Genomic DNA, 16,319 nt, shown 5'->3' with positions numbered 1-16,319 from the left:
GGCTACAGCAGCATGGCCACGTCTGAACTATCTCAGTGTCTTTATAGCATGTTCCTAGCCCAGAGTTTCCCATAGAAACCTAGGAGCTGAGTCAACCTTCCAAGGTTAAGCAAGAAAGAGTTAAAGAGGAAGTGCTTTCACTGACCATCTCTGATGATTATATGACGTTCAATGTCAAATAAATTAAATGACATCAGGCATAAAAACCTACAGCAACTTTAACAGCTGAAACACTTTACAAGATAGTGTGATATCCCTATAATTTGGTTTTTAAACAGTTACAACCAAAGATAAATGATTTTATTTTTTATAATTTTTACAGACCAAAAAACATTATACAGATTAATCATAATTTTCTTTAAAATGTGCATACTGTCACTCAAAAATTTCACATCCTAGGATACCAATAATTATATCCTCCTCAAAGAAAACACAAAATATTTCCAAACAAAAATTGCTGTTGCCAGATAAGACTATTAAATTATCCACAGCTTCTCAAATTTTCTTATACACAGAACAAGATGATCAATTTTGAAAACAGAGAGAAGCAAAAATAAGAAAAGCTGAGACAGGTCCCTCTGAGATGGACATTTTGTGGCCTGTAAAACTCAAGAGACTGAACAGAGATGTTCTTTATTAGAGCTGCAAAGCGTGTCTGTAAGGCAGAATCATTCTGTCCAACTAAAGAAATTCAAAGTGAAGAAAAGCTCCTACCAACTTCCCAATTTTGGGGGAAGCATTCCAAAAGGACATTTGAGGAGAGATTAGCGCTCTGTTAACTATATTCCTGTACCCCTATAAACATTCTTGGTGGCTGTTTAGACATTTTTAGGTAAATATTCTCAGGCTACAAAGTACCCATACACAAAGACATATTAAGCCAGCTATGCAGGCAAAATCCATCTAGAGCTGATAGAATGAGGAACGTGGGAACAGAAGTCAAACTGCTCATTCCTGGGAGAAATAACATGAGCAAGAAGATGGCCACAGAACAAGGCAAAGTTACACACAGGCTTTGGTAATGAATGAACTGTCAACAACAGAAGGCACGTGGCTATGGAAAAAAAGCCAAATTTCAGTAGATCTCCTGACCTGACCCAGTTTCCACAGACAAGTGTTTCAGCAGGTCCACTGGCTTCATCTGAGTTTGAAGTTAAAAAACAAGCAGAGAACAGAGAATCAGGTCTTCAGTCTCCCTCAGTCTCTGTCTCCTGACAGTGAGCCTTTCAGATATCAAACATGGTGTCTATCAAAGGGTGCAAACTTAGGTGTCGACAGGGGCAAGTGATGTGAATGAGGCTAGGGTCAGGGCCCGAGGGAATGCACAGACTCTCCCGACTGGAGAGAGGCAGCCCTGTCTGCACTCCTCACCAAGTGGCCCAAACAAAACATCTGTGCAAAACATGCTCCTCCCAGACTGCCAGCGTGCCACCCTGATTCAGACAGGCAGCTTCTCCATGAGGACACACAGCTGGATGGAAATGGACTTGTCATCATCTCTACTGCCCACTATAATCACGATCAAGTGGTCATATTTTACACATGACCCACTTTAACTAACTTGGCATTTTTATCTCCCTTCTGAGGAAAACAATACTTTAAAATTATTCTATTTCCCCACATTTGAGAAATGCAGAAATTTTCAAAATTGACTTTCTTACTTTGGAGGAACACAAATGGGGTCTAAAAGTAAGGGTACTACGTGACTTCCAAGGTTGTCAGATCTGGAACATTTACATAAAACGGAGACAGAAGTGAAAACATACAAAGAACTCCATCTGGAGGTCTTGTGAGATGACTGGGACATTCGGCAACTGTGAGTGGCTCTGTACCCAAGTGGAACTTAGCAAGTTTCTCTTGTGGATAAATATAAAAACTTAAAGAGTCCCCAGAAGGTCTTAAGAGCTAAGAAAACACACAGACACACACACACACACACACACACACACACACAGACACACACCCCAGAATTATCTAATATCTAATGCCTCCCAACTTGCACCTCAGTCAACTACACATTGGCCGAATGGAGCTCTACAGTGAAATTGAGCAAAGTTACTTGTGCAACAGCAAAGTTAAATGTAAACATAAACAGCAATGGGTTTTTCAAGAGCCTCAGTATTACTATCGTATGTGGTCCAAATAATGCACTTCTGGATACAGACAGTTAACGAGAAGAGCCAAGAAGCTTTTCCCATCTTGAAGGCAATGGCCAGGATGCCTTATAAATTGGGTGGCTTGCAATATTTGATCCTGGTATTCAACATACTGCTTACTTGATGCCATGGATTCAAGAGCATTCAGAGCCTAAAAGACATGGAAGACGAGAGGGTTAACTCCATAGAGGCACATAATGTGACTGCCAGAGGTACAGCACACCCATTATTACTGTGTACTTCAACGGTGAGCTTTGTGGGAAGGAGGCCTACGGAACTGAGGTCACGAGTCCAGAAGGCAGGCATTGATTAACTTAACCACAACCAGAAGGAGGCCAGCAGACCAAGCCTCTGTGGCCTTTGCAGCATCCCACACCCAGCCTTCCGTTTCTGTTTTGTGCTATTTCCCAACCTTGCCTTACCAAGAGCCACTGCTGTGGCAGGCTCAGGCTGTTCTTGTTGCTGGGCGCCTCACCTGCCACACCCATTTCTAAAGCCTGCCTTGTCCTCGTTTCCCCCAGTCCCACCTGTGGGGTCCTCCCCACCAGACTGTCCACTCCTTCCGTTCTTAGGGTGCAACCGGAAATCCCAAGCACCAGCCTCATCTTGCTAAGGTGAAATCTGTTCAATCTGCTCTTGGGTATGTTCCTAGGTTATGAGATAATGTTATATGAAACTGTCTAACGGCAAGGAATTCTACAGGAACCAGTTGCTAAGTGCTGCCAAGAGAAAGTGAGAAGGTTGTTAAATCGGACAACAAGCATGAAGTACACAGGTTCCTCCCGAATCCATCTGACAAATAACACAAAATCATGGCAGAAACTGTTTCCATGCCTCTCTTCAGAGGAAGAAGGAAAGAAAAACATTCTTTGACTCCAGAATTTTGATTATTCCTTTCTTCATAGTAGGAGAAGAGAAGGGGAAGAGACTGTATATGGAGAAAACAAAAAATCAACAATGGCTCTTGATTTTTGGGGTGAGGAGTTTTGTTTTCCAACAAGCTCATCCGCCCCACGATTCTGACGGTGTTCCCCTCCTCACTGGGGCACATCCCCCACCATGGAGTGCTCCACTCCCTCCTTGTCCCTTTTACAGAAACCACTGCACTAGAAAATATTAAAAGATGGAATGTGCTTGATTCAAAAACCATAAGAGAGGGGATTTTTTTGAGGCTGATAAATCAACCGGAATTTTAGAAATTAACTACCATGATGAGGGCTGTAGATGGAAATCTTTGGGCTGAAAATAAACTGAAGGTATCTGGGTACCAAATTAAGAGCTATGTAAACAGAGTTCAATTTAAGAATAGGAATCAGCTGGGACAGGCATTCCCCTGAACCACAGTGTCCCTCTGTCTCTCTCTCTCTCCTTTCCTTCTTTAAATTTAGTCCCCCAAACAGTCTACTTTGACAGTTTGCCTAACAATAATCATTTTCTAAAAAGACAACTTTCTTCAAATCTGAAAATCCTGATGACAAATATGTATGGGACATACAGGGAGTCATCACTTTAAGTCTAAAGAAATGAAGGCAAAGAGGCCAGGCCTGGGCAGCCCCGGGCCCCAGCTAAAGCAAGAAACTGATGCTCCAGGTACTGGTGGCCACAGGAGACGTAGCCTTCTCAAATACATCCTGCATCTCACTGACACACAACCTGCCCTCAGGATATTCATCTGCCCACGGGGATGTTTCATGTAAGACAATAGGGGATTCAAACAGCAGCTGTCTAGGCAACGAGTGACAACTATCAGCTATTTTATAAGCCCAGATCCCTGTGAATAACCTGCTAGTTATTCTGTCTGATCCTTGCTCTTAATAACCAAGATCTGACACTGCACGTGGCTGGCTTAAACAAGACAAAGCTGCCCCAGCAGAGGAGCTGAGGTGTTTAAGCTCTGACCACTTACAGAGACAGGCCTGCAGAGCAGGGAATGGGAGAGGCCTAGAGCCAGACTGGCCAGTGCGAATTCCAGCCCCAACACTTACTAGGTGTGTAATTTGGGACAAATTACTTAGCCTTTCTCTCTCTCTCTTTCCTCATCCAAAAAACCAGGATAATAATGGTTCCCAGCTGGATGCAGTGGCTCATGCCTGTAATACCAACACTTGGGAGGCTGAGGCTAAGAGGATTGCTTGAAGCCAGGAGTTTGAGACCAACCTCAGCAACAAAGCGAGACCCAGTCTCTACAAAAAAAATTTTTAATTGGCCAGGAGTGGCAATGCACGCCTGTAGTCCCAACTACTTGAGAGGCTGAGGTAGGAGGATTGCTTGAGCACAGGAGTTTAAGGCTGCAGTGAGATATGATCACACCATTGCACTCCTGCCTGGGCAACAGAATAAAACCCTGTCTTAAAAAATAAAATCGTTTCTGTGCTATAGCATTGCTATGAGGATTAAATGAGTTAAAGCTTTAACTCATTAATATTGGTCGAGTTAAAACTTATTACAGTACCTGGCACAGAGGGAGTACTCACGAATGCTGATCATCAGTTTTTACTGTGCACCTTTGTACCTGGCCAGCATGTCCATAGGTTATAGGAATGTGGCCTTCCATGTTTTTAGAAGCAGCTGTAATTTCTAGCTACCATTCTGTCCATGTTAGTTTATTCTAGCATCAGCCAACAATAGTCAACCTTCAGACTCACAAAACAGGAACTACTTTCTCGGTTCCAAGCTAAAGCTCAGCTAATTTCCATCCATCCCAACTGTAGCCACATCTTCTGTGCGAGATCCCAGCCCCCAGCTCCAGCACCTGCCCCAGCCCAAGCATGTGGCAGATAAGTGCATATTCTCACTTACCAGAACCAAATTTAATCCTAGACAGACTTTTCGTTTGGGCTTACTTTTCTACAATGACAGTAGCAGCGATCTAGACAACTGCCTACAAAAATTTGGAGATTGGCAGGTGAAACCATTTTCCCGTAAGTAGCGCACATGAAAGGGAACACTGTGCTACCACCACAGAGCATCATGTCATGATGTACACAGGCTACAGCTGCCACCTCCCTGCCTTCTAGGGAAGATATGCAGGCAAACTTCTAACCCTTCATTGTATATACTGACCTGCTGAGCTTTGGGGGTCAGATGTAATTCAGAGCCAGGCCTCAAACGGATCTGATCTTCCATAGGAACCTGAACTGAAAGGAAAGCAGCCATGCTTCGGGCAACCACTCGGAACCTTAGGCATTAGGGAGAGGTCAGAAGAAGTAAATGGCTATTAAAGTAAGCATTTTGAAATAAACACCATATTTTCTATGACATAACAAGATTAACACATTTCCAGATCTACTGTGTTGTTCACCTTCTCAGGAAAATCTTAAATATGATCAAGAAGAAGTTTTATCCATTATCACCATCCAAACAATATATGTATAATTCAGTTTCAAGAATGAAAGTGTTGCCAAAGATGTGGAATTAACTGGAACCCTTGCACATTGCTGGTGGGAATGTAAATGGTGCAGGCACTAGGGAAAACAGTTTGGCAGTTCCTCAACAAGTGAAGCATAGAGTTACCATAGGACCCAGCAATTCCGATCCTGGGTATACACCAAAAAATTAAAAACAGATGTTCTAACAAAAACTGGTACACAAATGCTCATAGCAGCATTATCTGCAATAGCCAAAAGGTTAAAACAATCCAAATGTCCATCAGCCAATGAATGGATAAACAAAACGTGGAATACAGAGGAATATTATTCAGCCATAAAAACAAATGAAGTATGGATACATGCTACAACATAGATGAACCTTGAAAACTTTATGTTAAGTGAAAAAGTTCGACATAAGGGGTCACACATTATATGATTCCATTTATATGAAATGTCCAAAATAGGATTGAATACATGAAGTCATAATGTCAATTTGTGGTTGCCAGAGACAGGGGGATTGAAGGGAATGGAGGTGACTACTTAATAAGTGTAGGGCTTCCTTTTGGAGTGATGAAAATGTTCTGAAGCTAGATTGTGGTGATGGCTGCAACAACATTGTGAATGTTCTAAATGTCACTGAATTGTGCATATGAAAATGGTTACCACGGAAAGTTTTAAGTTATGTGTATTTTATCACAAAAAAAAAAAAAAGAAAAGACATAAGCCAAATTTAAGTAAAACAAAATCTCGCAGTCCTGCTATCTTCCACCACAAACAAAGAAACATGATGTTAACTGGTTTGGAATGAGTGAGTCCCAAAGTTACAACATCACAATGGGCTATTCCACAAGAATGCTGACATCATCAAGTGTGCAAACTTTTCAACACTGACAAGGGCTTGAAAAGGAAACCATGATGTAAGTATTATGAGAGAAAATGGGAGCTAATGGCAAATTCTTTCATGCCTTGGGATTTTTTGCAACAAAAATCCAGACTTGTTTCTCATTACTTATCCTTCTTACCAACAGGCCTTTTATTTATTTTTTCTTTTTTTTTTTTGAGACAGAGTCTTGCTCTGTTGGCCAGGCTGGAGTGCAGTGGTGTGATCTCGGCTCACTGCAACCTCTGTCTGCTGGGTTTAAGCAATTCTCCTGCCTCAGCCTCCTGAGTAGCTGGGACTACAGGTGCTTGCCACCACACCCAGCTAATTTTTGTATTTGTGCTTATTATTTATTTATTTATTTTTGAGACAGGGTCTGACTCTGTCACCTAGGCTGGAGTGCAGTGGCATAATTTCAGCTCACTGCAACCTCTGTCTCCCGGGTTCAAGCGATTCTCTCACCTCAGCCTCCACAGTAGCTGGGACTACAGGCATGTATCACCATGCCCGGCTAATTTCTGTATTTTTTTGGTAGAAACGGGGTTTCACCATGTTAGCCAGGTCTCAAACTCCTGACCTCAAGTGATCTGCCTGCCTTGGCCTCCCAAAGTGCTGGGATTACAAGGGTGAGCCACCACGCCTGGCCATCAACAGATCTTAACCCAGCTAGACGACTTTACAGTTCACTAGACTGAGTCCCTCACAGGTTCTGAATTTCCCTGAATGCCTCAAGTGCCCAGCTGACTTGGCTTTTAAACTAAGCTCGCATACCATCCATGACTGGCTCAAAACCAAAAAGAAATCAGTAGTGTAGTTAGGTTACAAAGTCCAAACACAACAGGAGATACTATTAAAAATACTGTTTGAACTGAAAATTTTTTTTAAAGGTACGAAAAAATAAAAATGCTTTTTAGAATGTAAAGATGTAATCAGGCTCTGGTTTTTTTTTGGTTTTTTTTCCATTAATCCTTCTGGAGAACCTAGATCCTAAGTCGAAAAACCTGCTAAAGTATCACAACCTGTAAGTAGGTACAGATGTCTGAGGCCTATTTAGAACAACAGTGTTAGAAAGGCGCTTCCTTACCTGTTAGACAAAGGCGACTTCCGGCCAAACCCAATTGCCCCCAGGATCCCAGAGCTGAGTCTCTCCTCAGCCACGAGGTTTTGCCTGCTCTGAACCATGAGCAGAATTCGAATGACAGATTCTGTCAGGACGGAGTCATTCTGCTCTGTCTGAATGAGGGAGAGCTGAAGGACTTGGTGCCACCACAAAAACAGCTTTGCCTCTTCCTCCATGGAGCTAGGAGAGGCACCGGAGGAAAATAAAATTAAAAGTAAATTTTTTCCACTCCCATTTAACTGCAAGTCCACATCAGAGTTTTAAGGATAGGAGACATTGAGTACTTCAAAAGCATAGGCTAACGGCTGATGTTAATAGAGCAATGGGATTGTAACCACCTCCATCTGTGGAACACCTACTATACGCCACTGTGATGAACTTTGTGTTCTTCCACTTCATCCTCATGACAGCCCTATCAGGTAGGGGTTACTATCTCCACTTAACTGGTAAAGGAAACTGATGCTTGGTGTTTCAAAGTGCCAGTTTTAGGAAACAAAAAATCTGCTCAGAAGATTAGCCCATTAATTAAGAATCTTTCCAAAACAACTGTCACCATACCTTAAAACCTTATTTTTTATGCACCACTTGGTTCTGTGTACTTAAAGCTAGACTTAAGCTCTAAATTCCAAGTTAACCAAATACAGCAAGTTTGATGTAACAGCCTGAGGGCGAACGTACCTTGGGTACACCTGTTCCAGCCACTTGCTTAAGATGAGCAGCACTTTCATTTCATTCCTTAGAGTCTGTTCACTGTTTAAACACTGAAGCAGGTAGACGTAAAGAGTCAAGTAACTGCCCAGGGTGAGGCACTCCTGCAGGAACTCTTCCATGGTGAGCTCGGGAACCTGAAGGGATACCAGAATGGGTCCCCATCCTGAATTCTGATTGACGGGGCCTAAGAACATGAAGACAAGACATCAAGATATAGGCAAGAATCCAATTACTTGACAACTCTAGCAAATATTTTCACTTTTAAGCTTCATGTTTTTTTTTTTTTTGACATAGCAACCTATGAGATAATAAGCTTCATGTCAAGACAACCTTTCTTACAGTGACCCTGGAGGCTACAAAAGTCAAATACACCTCAGGGCTCAGACTGGGAAGCCCTCGGGCCAGATGCCTGTCCCCAGCGTAGCCACCAGAAAGGTTTAAGAAATCAGAATTCAGGGCTGCATACGTATAAATCACCTTTCTATCACATTATGATCCTTAAAACCACATGTAGACGCTGCCTGTCCTGGTCAGTTAAGAGTTTTAACTTTAATACCCTTTTTAAGAACATGTGAACACTTACAGTTTCCCACGGGAAACTGTTATCACTCAATCTGTGAGTAGTTTTAGTTATCAAAGCTTAGTTTAACTCACGTATTGAAACTGTTTGATTTTAGTAACACAGATGAGTTTGGAATAGCAGTGTTATCCTAATGGTTCTCCACTCTTTGGGGGAGTGAGGGGGGGGTGGCATGGTGACATGCACACCACCTCCATGGGTGGGCATGTGCTGTTCATGGGTGGTCTGGACAGGGCAGATGGCAGGTTGTGGGCACTTCCTGGATCCTTGCTCCGATACCCTCCTTCTCACCCCTGCTTCTCTCCCACTAACTGCAGTATGATATGTTATCTGGATATCAGAGCTGAGAAGTGCTGTTCTCAGCAATTCTTAATCAGACTAAGCTGCTTCCAGAGTCTGAGAGTTTAGAGGTAGAAAGTAAAACAGATTTTTAAAAAGGAGGGGTGACAATGAATGAGCCCTTCATAATGCTTTAAAAGGTCTAATAAGCAGCAATTTCAAAAACTTCTATGAAAACTCCTTTTACCAAAAGTGACAAAGACAGGGAAAATTAACCTCATGGATCATGATTATATAGATCCTGGTATACAGCATTTGTTTTGAGGACTATGACTTGGCCTGTGACATAACACAATTTGCATGTCAAAACAGGTTGGTCTGACCCTCCAAAACCAACGTGAAGTGGATTAGAGCTTTTCTCCCTTGAAACGTGATTGTACCAACAGACATGGCCACAGGTTCTCATGCTAACTACAGATCTTTATGAAAAATACGTATATTCAGAAATATCCACAACATTTGCAGAGCAGAAAATTAGAACGGCAAATCCCTCACTGGGAAGAGTCTGGAAAGATATCTCCTGATGACAATGCTTTCATCTTTCTGGAAAAGACCAATACAATGGAGCATAAGATGACCTCCTCTTACTTTCTTTGAAGTAGGCAGTGATGCAGGCTTCTGTAGTCTCAGCCATGTGGCGGACGGACGCCAGGCTCTGGCAGGCTGCTGTTAAAAGGGGCAGCACCACCAGCCCATGCATTTTTTGGCCAATCCAGGTCCGGATACTGCCCCGAAGGAACTCTGCTGTTGGAATAGTCGCATTGTTCATCATCATCAGGACTTCCATAAAGAGGCTGCTGAGGGCCATGTGGCGGGTCTGGCTGTCCATGTCTGAAAGGAACATAGACACACTCAAGAATGGCTGCCAGAAAGGTGCTATCCATGTGATCAGGAGAATAACAGTGCTTCAATCTTAGCTGTTCTCCAGGCAGATTTTACAGTGCTAGTAGCTGACTGCAAGGGACCGGAAGGAAGGCTCTGGATGGTGTTGAGTTTGTACGGATAGTATGCGGCACAGTTACTAAGAGTAAAAGCAGGAACTACTGTGAGTTCCCTGGGTACAGCAGCATAGCAGAGCAATACTTAATAAATAGACAAATCTGAAGCTGGTGTGAAAGAGTAACTTATCAGAACATGCCTAGTCAGTCTTTATTTTCCAGCCGTTGCTCACGGAAAACCAAATACGTAGATCTCGCCAGTCATTTGGTAAACTAAGTAGCAAAAGTACCCACTATCACTGCCACTACTGTCAATATTCTAGGGTGATTTACACACATTAAAGGTTATTACTTAAAACTAAATATAAATGTAAGGAAAAACCTTTGTAAAGCATCCTAACTACAGCTCTTTTATTTCTTTGTTTCTTAAATAAGGAAAGTAAACCTACTGGTAATTTTTCAAAAAAAATTGGAGGTAAAGAGAGAGGAATTCAAGAAAAAGAACAAATTCATTTTACAAGAGAATTGCAAATCTTCACATTCAAAAACAGAAAATATATTTTACTGAGAGTTAACTGAGTAATTTTTGCCAACTCTTCTAGCTCTCCTTAAGCTGGGTACATTTTTTTTAAAGGAGTAGAACTGTAGCTTTCACACCACAAGGATTCAGTATTTATGTCAATAAGAAGGGTAAAATGTTGAGAGATCTTATTCATCGCATCTATCAAAACAAATTCATCTACTTATGCAGGGTTAAATAAACCCTCACTTAATCTTTCTGTACGACCTACCTACCATCAAGCAAGGACTTAAAAAACAAGTTTGAGAGAGATAATAATAGTATATCTGTCTATTTCTTCATGTATTTCTATGGGTACAAATATTCTTGGAAATAAAGGCTCATCTATGAATTTCAACTGAATAACAATTTAAATTTTATCTCTTAATTATGACTAATAGGAATAGATTACTACAACAGACCCTAGTCTCTCCCATTCCTGTTCATCATCAACAGGGCTCTCAAATCTCTTCCTAAATACCATATCTGATCTTATCACTCTTCTGATGAAGATCTTTCCAGAACACCCTTCTCCCCTTTCCCTGGCCAGCTATTATTCAACCCTCCTGGTTCCGTCATATCTGACCAACTCTAGAACACTTTCTCCAGCATTGCTTCCTGATAGTTCTTTTCCATAAGATTCATTGAATGTGGCTGACTTGCCAGGATGATGCTAAAATTTTAGATATTATCTCACTTGATACTTACAATATCTACATGAAACAGGTATGATCATTAACAACATTTAGCACCGTTTCATGTTTATTGGTGATTAGGATATTTTCTTTTGCAGAATGTTGTTTCAAGGGTCTTGTCCATTTTTTTCTACTAAGTTGTCTTTTTCTTCCTTGTTTTATCTGGTGTGACAATCTTAGTCATTCACAGTTAACTATAATTAATTACTGATGTAGCTGGGTCTAAATCTACTGTCTGCCTGTATGTATCCTATTTGTCCCTCCTATTCTACATTTCTTTTTCTCTCTTTTGCTTCTTTTAGATTATTATTCTACTTTTTCCCTGTTTTAGCTTGAAAACTAAATCCTCTCTTAAAATTCTGACAGTGGTTATCCTATAAATGAAAACATGCATTCCTGATTTTTCGAAGTCTGATGTTAATTGGTTCCCAGATGATGTAATGGCTTTGGAACATTCTAACTTCATTTCTCCCCTGTTGCCATAGCCCAACAAACCATTTCTATTATTATTGTCTTACACAGTCAGATTTCATTTAGATTTACCCACACATTTACCAGTTTCATTGTTCTTCATTCTTAGTTTCTTCCTATTTATTTTCTCTTTATTATTTCCTCCCTTCTACTGTCTTTGACTGTTATTTTGTTGTCTTTTTAAATAACTGTTTAATGCTTATCTTTTTAATTTTTACCTTCTAAAAAAGTCTACTGAAAGTAAGTGATACAGTTTGGATCTGTGTCCCCACCAAATCTCATGTTGAACCGTAGTCCCCAGTGCTGGAGCAGAGTTTAGTGGGAGGTGGCTGAATATGGGGGTGGGTCCTTCATGAATGGTTTAGCACCATCCTCTTGGTGCTGTTCTCATACTAGAGTTCTCAGAGATGTGGTAGTTCAAAAGTGTGCAACATCTCCCCCTCGCTCATTCTCTCTCTTGCTCCTTCTCTGGCCATATGGAGTGTTACTCCCACTCTGTGTTCTGCCGTGACTGTAAGTTTCCTGAGGCCTCTCCAGAAGCCGAGCAGATGGCAGCACCATGCTTCCTGTACAGCCTCCAGAACCATAAGCCAATTAAACCTGTTTTCCTTATAAATCACCCAGTGTTGGGTTTTTCTTTATAGCAGTGTGAGAACAGGTTAAAATAATAAGTCCCACGTTAGCCGCATCCCACAAATTTTGATGCACTGTATTTTATTATTCAGTTCTAAGTATTTTAAATTTCTATTATGATTGTTCCTTTGGCCATCAGTTATTTAAAAGTTTGCTTCTTAATTTCCACAGTGTTTCTCCCTCTAGTTCTATTCAGTTACTGATTTTTTTTTTTTCTTTGTCATGCAACTTCAGGGCAGAAATACACAGAGACGAACATCTGGCTTTTACGAAGTTTTCTCCCTTACAGATCTATTTATCTGATATTAATATAGCTATGCCAGCTTTCTATTTTAATATTTGCCTGACATAATCATCTTGTGGAAAGCTTTCTATATCCTTAGGCTTTTGATGTATTTCCTATGAACAGCTTAAAGCTAGATGTTTTTGGTTATTAATCTACCTTAACAATCTTTGTCTTTCAACTTAAGCATTAGTCCCTTTACCGATACATTTGAATTTTATCATCTTATTTTGGTTATTTTTCTCTTTCTCCATGCTTCCTTTCTTGCCTTCTTTGGACTGAACATACTTTGGCCATTCCTTTTTATCTCCCTCTACTGACTTGGAAATTGTACATTTTAATTTCTATTCTTTTGGTTAATTTCTTAAAATTGTTAATATTCATACTTTAATCAAGGTATAAAGTTAATCTCTTGACTCACTAAACAGCAGTAGAACCTTAGAACACTTTTAACTCAACCTCCTTCCTAGCATGCTTTAGTATTTTCTTTAGTGACATCTACTGGGACAAACACTCTCAGGGCTCAATGAAAGTATGGTTCTTTACCTCATCTTCATCATTAAAGGGTGGCTTTTCTTAGTTTACAATTCTAAGTTATGAGACATTTTCTCACAGCACATTGAAGTTGTTATCCCACTGTCTTATAGATTCTTTTATTGATACTGAGAAGTCAGCTGTCAGTCTAAATGTTGCTCCTTGGTAGGTAATCTGCCTTTCCTTCCTGGATATAAAGGGTTTTGTTTTGTTTTGTTTAATTTTGCCGCTGGTGCTTCTGCAGGTTCACCATAGTGTATACAGGTTTGAATTTCTTTCCATATATCCTACTTGGGATTTGCTGGGTTTACTGACTTTGAGGATTGCTGTCTTCATCAGCCCTGAAAATTTTCAGCCTTGCTATCTCTTCAGATATTCCTTCTCCCCAGTTAAGTATCTCCTCTCCTTCTGGAATTCTACTTGGATAATAGGATGTATATTAAACCTTCTCAGCCTATCCTCTATGCCTTTTAACCTCACTTTCACATTCTTTTTGTTTTATAGATGGGGTCTCACTATTTTGCCCAGACTGGAGTGCAGTGGCTATTCAGACACAATCATTGCACACTGTGGCCTCGAACTCCTGGCCATAAGCAATCCTCCTGCCTCGGCCTCCATGCCCAGCTCACTTTTACGTTCCTTCTCTGTTCCTCTGTGCTGCAATCTGAGTATTTTCTTCAGTTTTATTTTCCAGTTTACCAATTTTCTCTTCAGATGGGTTTAATCTACTGTTGAACTTATCCATTAACTTTATTATAATCTGTATATTTTTCATTTCTAAAATATATAAATCTCTCAAATCTGCATATTTCTACAATCCCTTGCTTCTTACTGGTATCTTCAATCCTCTCTTATTTCAACATATAATAAAAATACCTTTTTTGCTTACTGTACTAATTATTCCACTATCTTCAATCTTTTCATTTCTGACGCTGCTGTTGTTCTCTATTCTTTGCTCATGGTACCTTGTTTCCTTGTGTGTTTTGTGACTTTTTTTACTGTGAGTTTCTTGGAACTTTGAGGCATCTGTTAAAGATGGGTTTCTCCAAACAGGATCTATGGTTGCTTTTTGCCAGATGCTGGTAGCACTGCCAACCCAGAACTACTCTAAATTCTTAGATTGAGGTTGTTGTTATTACTGCTGTTTTTAACAATCTAGGTAGTCTGAATTCTTGCTTCAAAACCACATGAGGGTCAGCTTGTTATCAATTCTCAAAACAGATATCTCTTTTCCTGCATAAACATTTAACCTAACAACGAGGCCAAAACAGGTAACTGTCTTTGCCTTCCTCTCACAAGAGGAGGTTTACTTCTAGCTCATCTTTACAGTAAAAATGTCACCCTGTGGATTATGCATGGGATTTCCTTTTAGGCTCCCATCTTAGGCAGGCCCTGGGCTTTACCACCTCCCTCTAATATCCAAACATATTCAGCAAAACTCTTCAGGGTGACAGCAGCTTCAGAACTCCACCTACCTTTATGGGTTTCTCCTTTCATTTAGGTTCTGGCCTCTGAGGTTCCCTTACCTTTTTGCCACTCCACTAATAAATTTAATTTCCAGTTTCTTAAAAACATTTCATCCAGCACCCAGTTATCTTCAGCAGGAGAGGCAGTCAGTATGTCTAGTCCACCAAACTGCCGGGAGCAGAAGTTCTCCACACACACTTTCTTGACAAGTCTACAGGTGATTCTGAAGTGCCCTCCCAGTTAAAAGCCAAAATCCCTAGAAATGCCACTCACTGAAAGGTCTCTGGTATCTCCTAATCATTAGATCTCATTGTCCAGCTTAACGGTCAGTCTCGCCCACCACCCAACAGCATCTGCTAGTGTCAATCTTTCCCCACTGCTGAGTCCCTGGTGTCCAAACACCTCTCTGACCATTGCTTCTCTGGAAAGAGGAGTGCCAGTGGCCTGAACATCCTCCTGATCTCACAGTGCCTCACACACAGCAGGAATGCATTGACTGAATGAATACAGGACTTCCAACTGGTCACTTACCGGGCGGGTTAAAGACAATGATATCATCTAAGAGCTTAGACATTTCCTGTTCTAGGACTGCTAAGGTGATTTTTCCATTTTGTTCCAGGGTGCTGAGGAATTGAACCATCTGATGAGTAAAAGCTTGGCATTTTGGAACTGCATCCTGACCCAAAAAAAAAAAAAAAATCATTCAAATGAATCCAAGCAAGGGTTAACTGCATATTTCCTGGGAGCATGACACTGCAATGAATGTTTGGGTAGGAAGTAGAGGGGACAGAACAGGAAGCCACATGAAGACTAAGTCCCACGTGGCCCAAGGGCCCTAGTGAAAGGCAAATCTATGGTAACACTTTGACCAGGGCCCATGTTTTCCCAAATTGTGGCAGAACAGTCTTCCTTTTTTACTACAAGAATAACAACATTAACCAAACACTAACTACTTGCCAGAAACTTTTCCAAAAACTTTTATATTCATTATCGAATTCAATCCTCATAACACCACTTTGAGACAAGGTATTATTTCTTTTTTTTTTTTTTTTTTTTTTTTTGAGATGGAGTCTCACTCTGTTGCCCAGGCTGGAGTGCAGTGGTGCAATCTCGGCTCACTGCAACCTCCTCCTCCCGGGTTCAAGCGATTCTCCTACCTCAGTCTCCCGAGTAGCTGGGACTACAGGCACCTGCCACCATGCCCGGCTAATTTTTATATTTTTAGTAGAGATGGGGTTTCACCATGTTGGCCAGGCTGGTCTCAAACTCCTGACCTCAGGTGATCCACCCACCTTGGCCTCCTAAACTGCTGGGATTACAGGCGTGAGCCACCATGCCCAGCCTTTACAAGGTACTATTTCTAATCAGATGAGAAAACTGAGGGACTTGCCCTGTCAAGCCTAAGCCCATATTACTACCCTCTCTCCCTCCCTGCTATTCTGCTGCCAGTGACATTCAGATCATGAAACCAGCAGCTTGCTGGCAGCCCTCAATCCTTTTGACCTTTCATCGACATGTGACATTGCTAGTAAGTAAAGGTTCACCCAAAGGGAGAACTCAACCCAAAAGATCTACAAGGCCAAAA

General features: G+C 41.1%; 1 protein-coding gene across 1 annotated transcript in view; it reads right to left on the bottom strand.

Moving 5' to 3' along the window:
• Positions 1-278: 278 nt before the first annotated feature.
• The window catches only part of EPG5 (ectopic P-granules 5 autophagy tethering factor), a 120,906-nt gene continuing 104,865 nt past the window's right edge, over positions 279-16,319 (bottom strand). Inside the window, exons 38-43 of the mRNA XM_058439686.1 lie at positions 15,266-15,410; positions 9,743-9,985; positions 8,203-8,419; positions 7,489-7,704; positions 5,220-5,334; positions 279-2,307 (exon numbers count right to left, since the gene is read on the bottom strand). Of these exons, the coding sequence (XP_058295669.1) occupies positions 2,125-2,307; positions 5,220-5,334; positions 7,489-7,704; positions 8,203-8,419; positions 9,743-9,985; positions 15,266-15,410 (1,119 nt within the window). The 3' untranslated portion in view covers positions 279-2,124. The remainder of the gene's footprint in view (positions 2,308-5,219; positions 5,335-7,488; positions 7,705-8,202; positions 8,420-9,742; positions 9,986-15,265; positions 15,411-16,319) is intronic.

The sequence above is a fragment of the Hylobates moloch genome, unplaced genomic scaffold (assembly GCF_009828535.3).
Source record: "Hylobates moloch isolate HMO894 unplaced genomic scaffold, HMol_V3 SCAFFOLD_5, whole genome shotgun sequence".
In the NCBI taxonomy this organism is placed as follows: domain Eukaryota; kingdom Metazoa; phylum Chordata; class Mammalia; order Primates; family Hylobatidae; genus Hylobates; species Hylobates moloch.
This window is presented reverse-complemented; position numbering and strand designations above follow the sequence as displayed.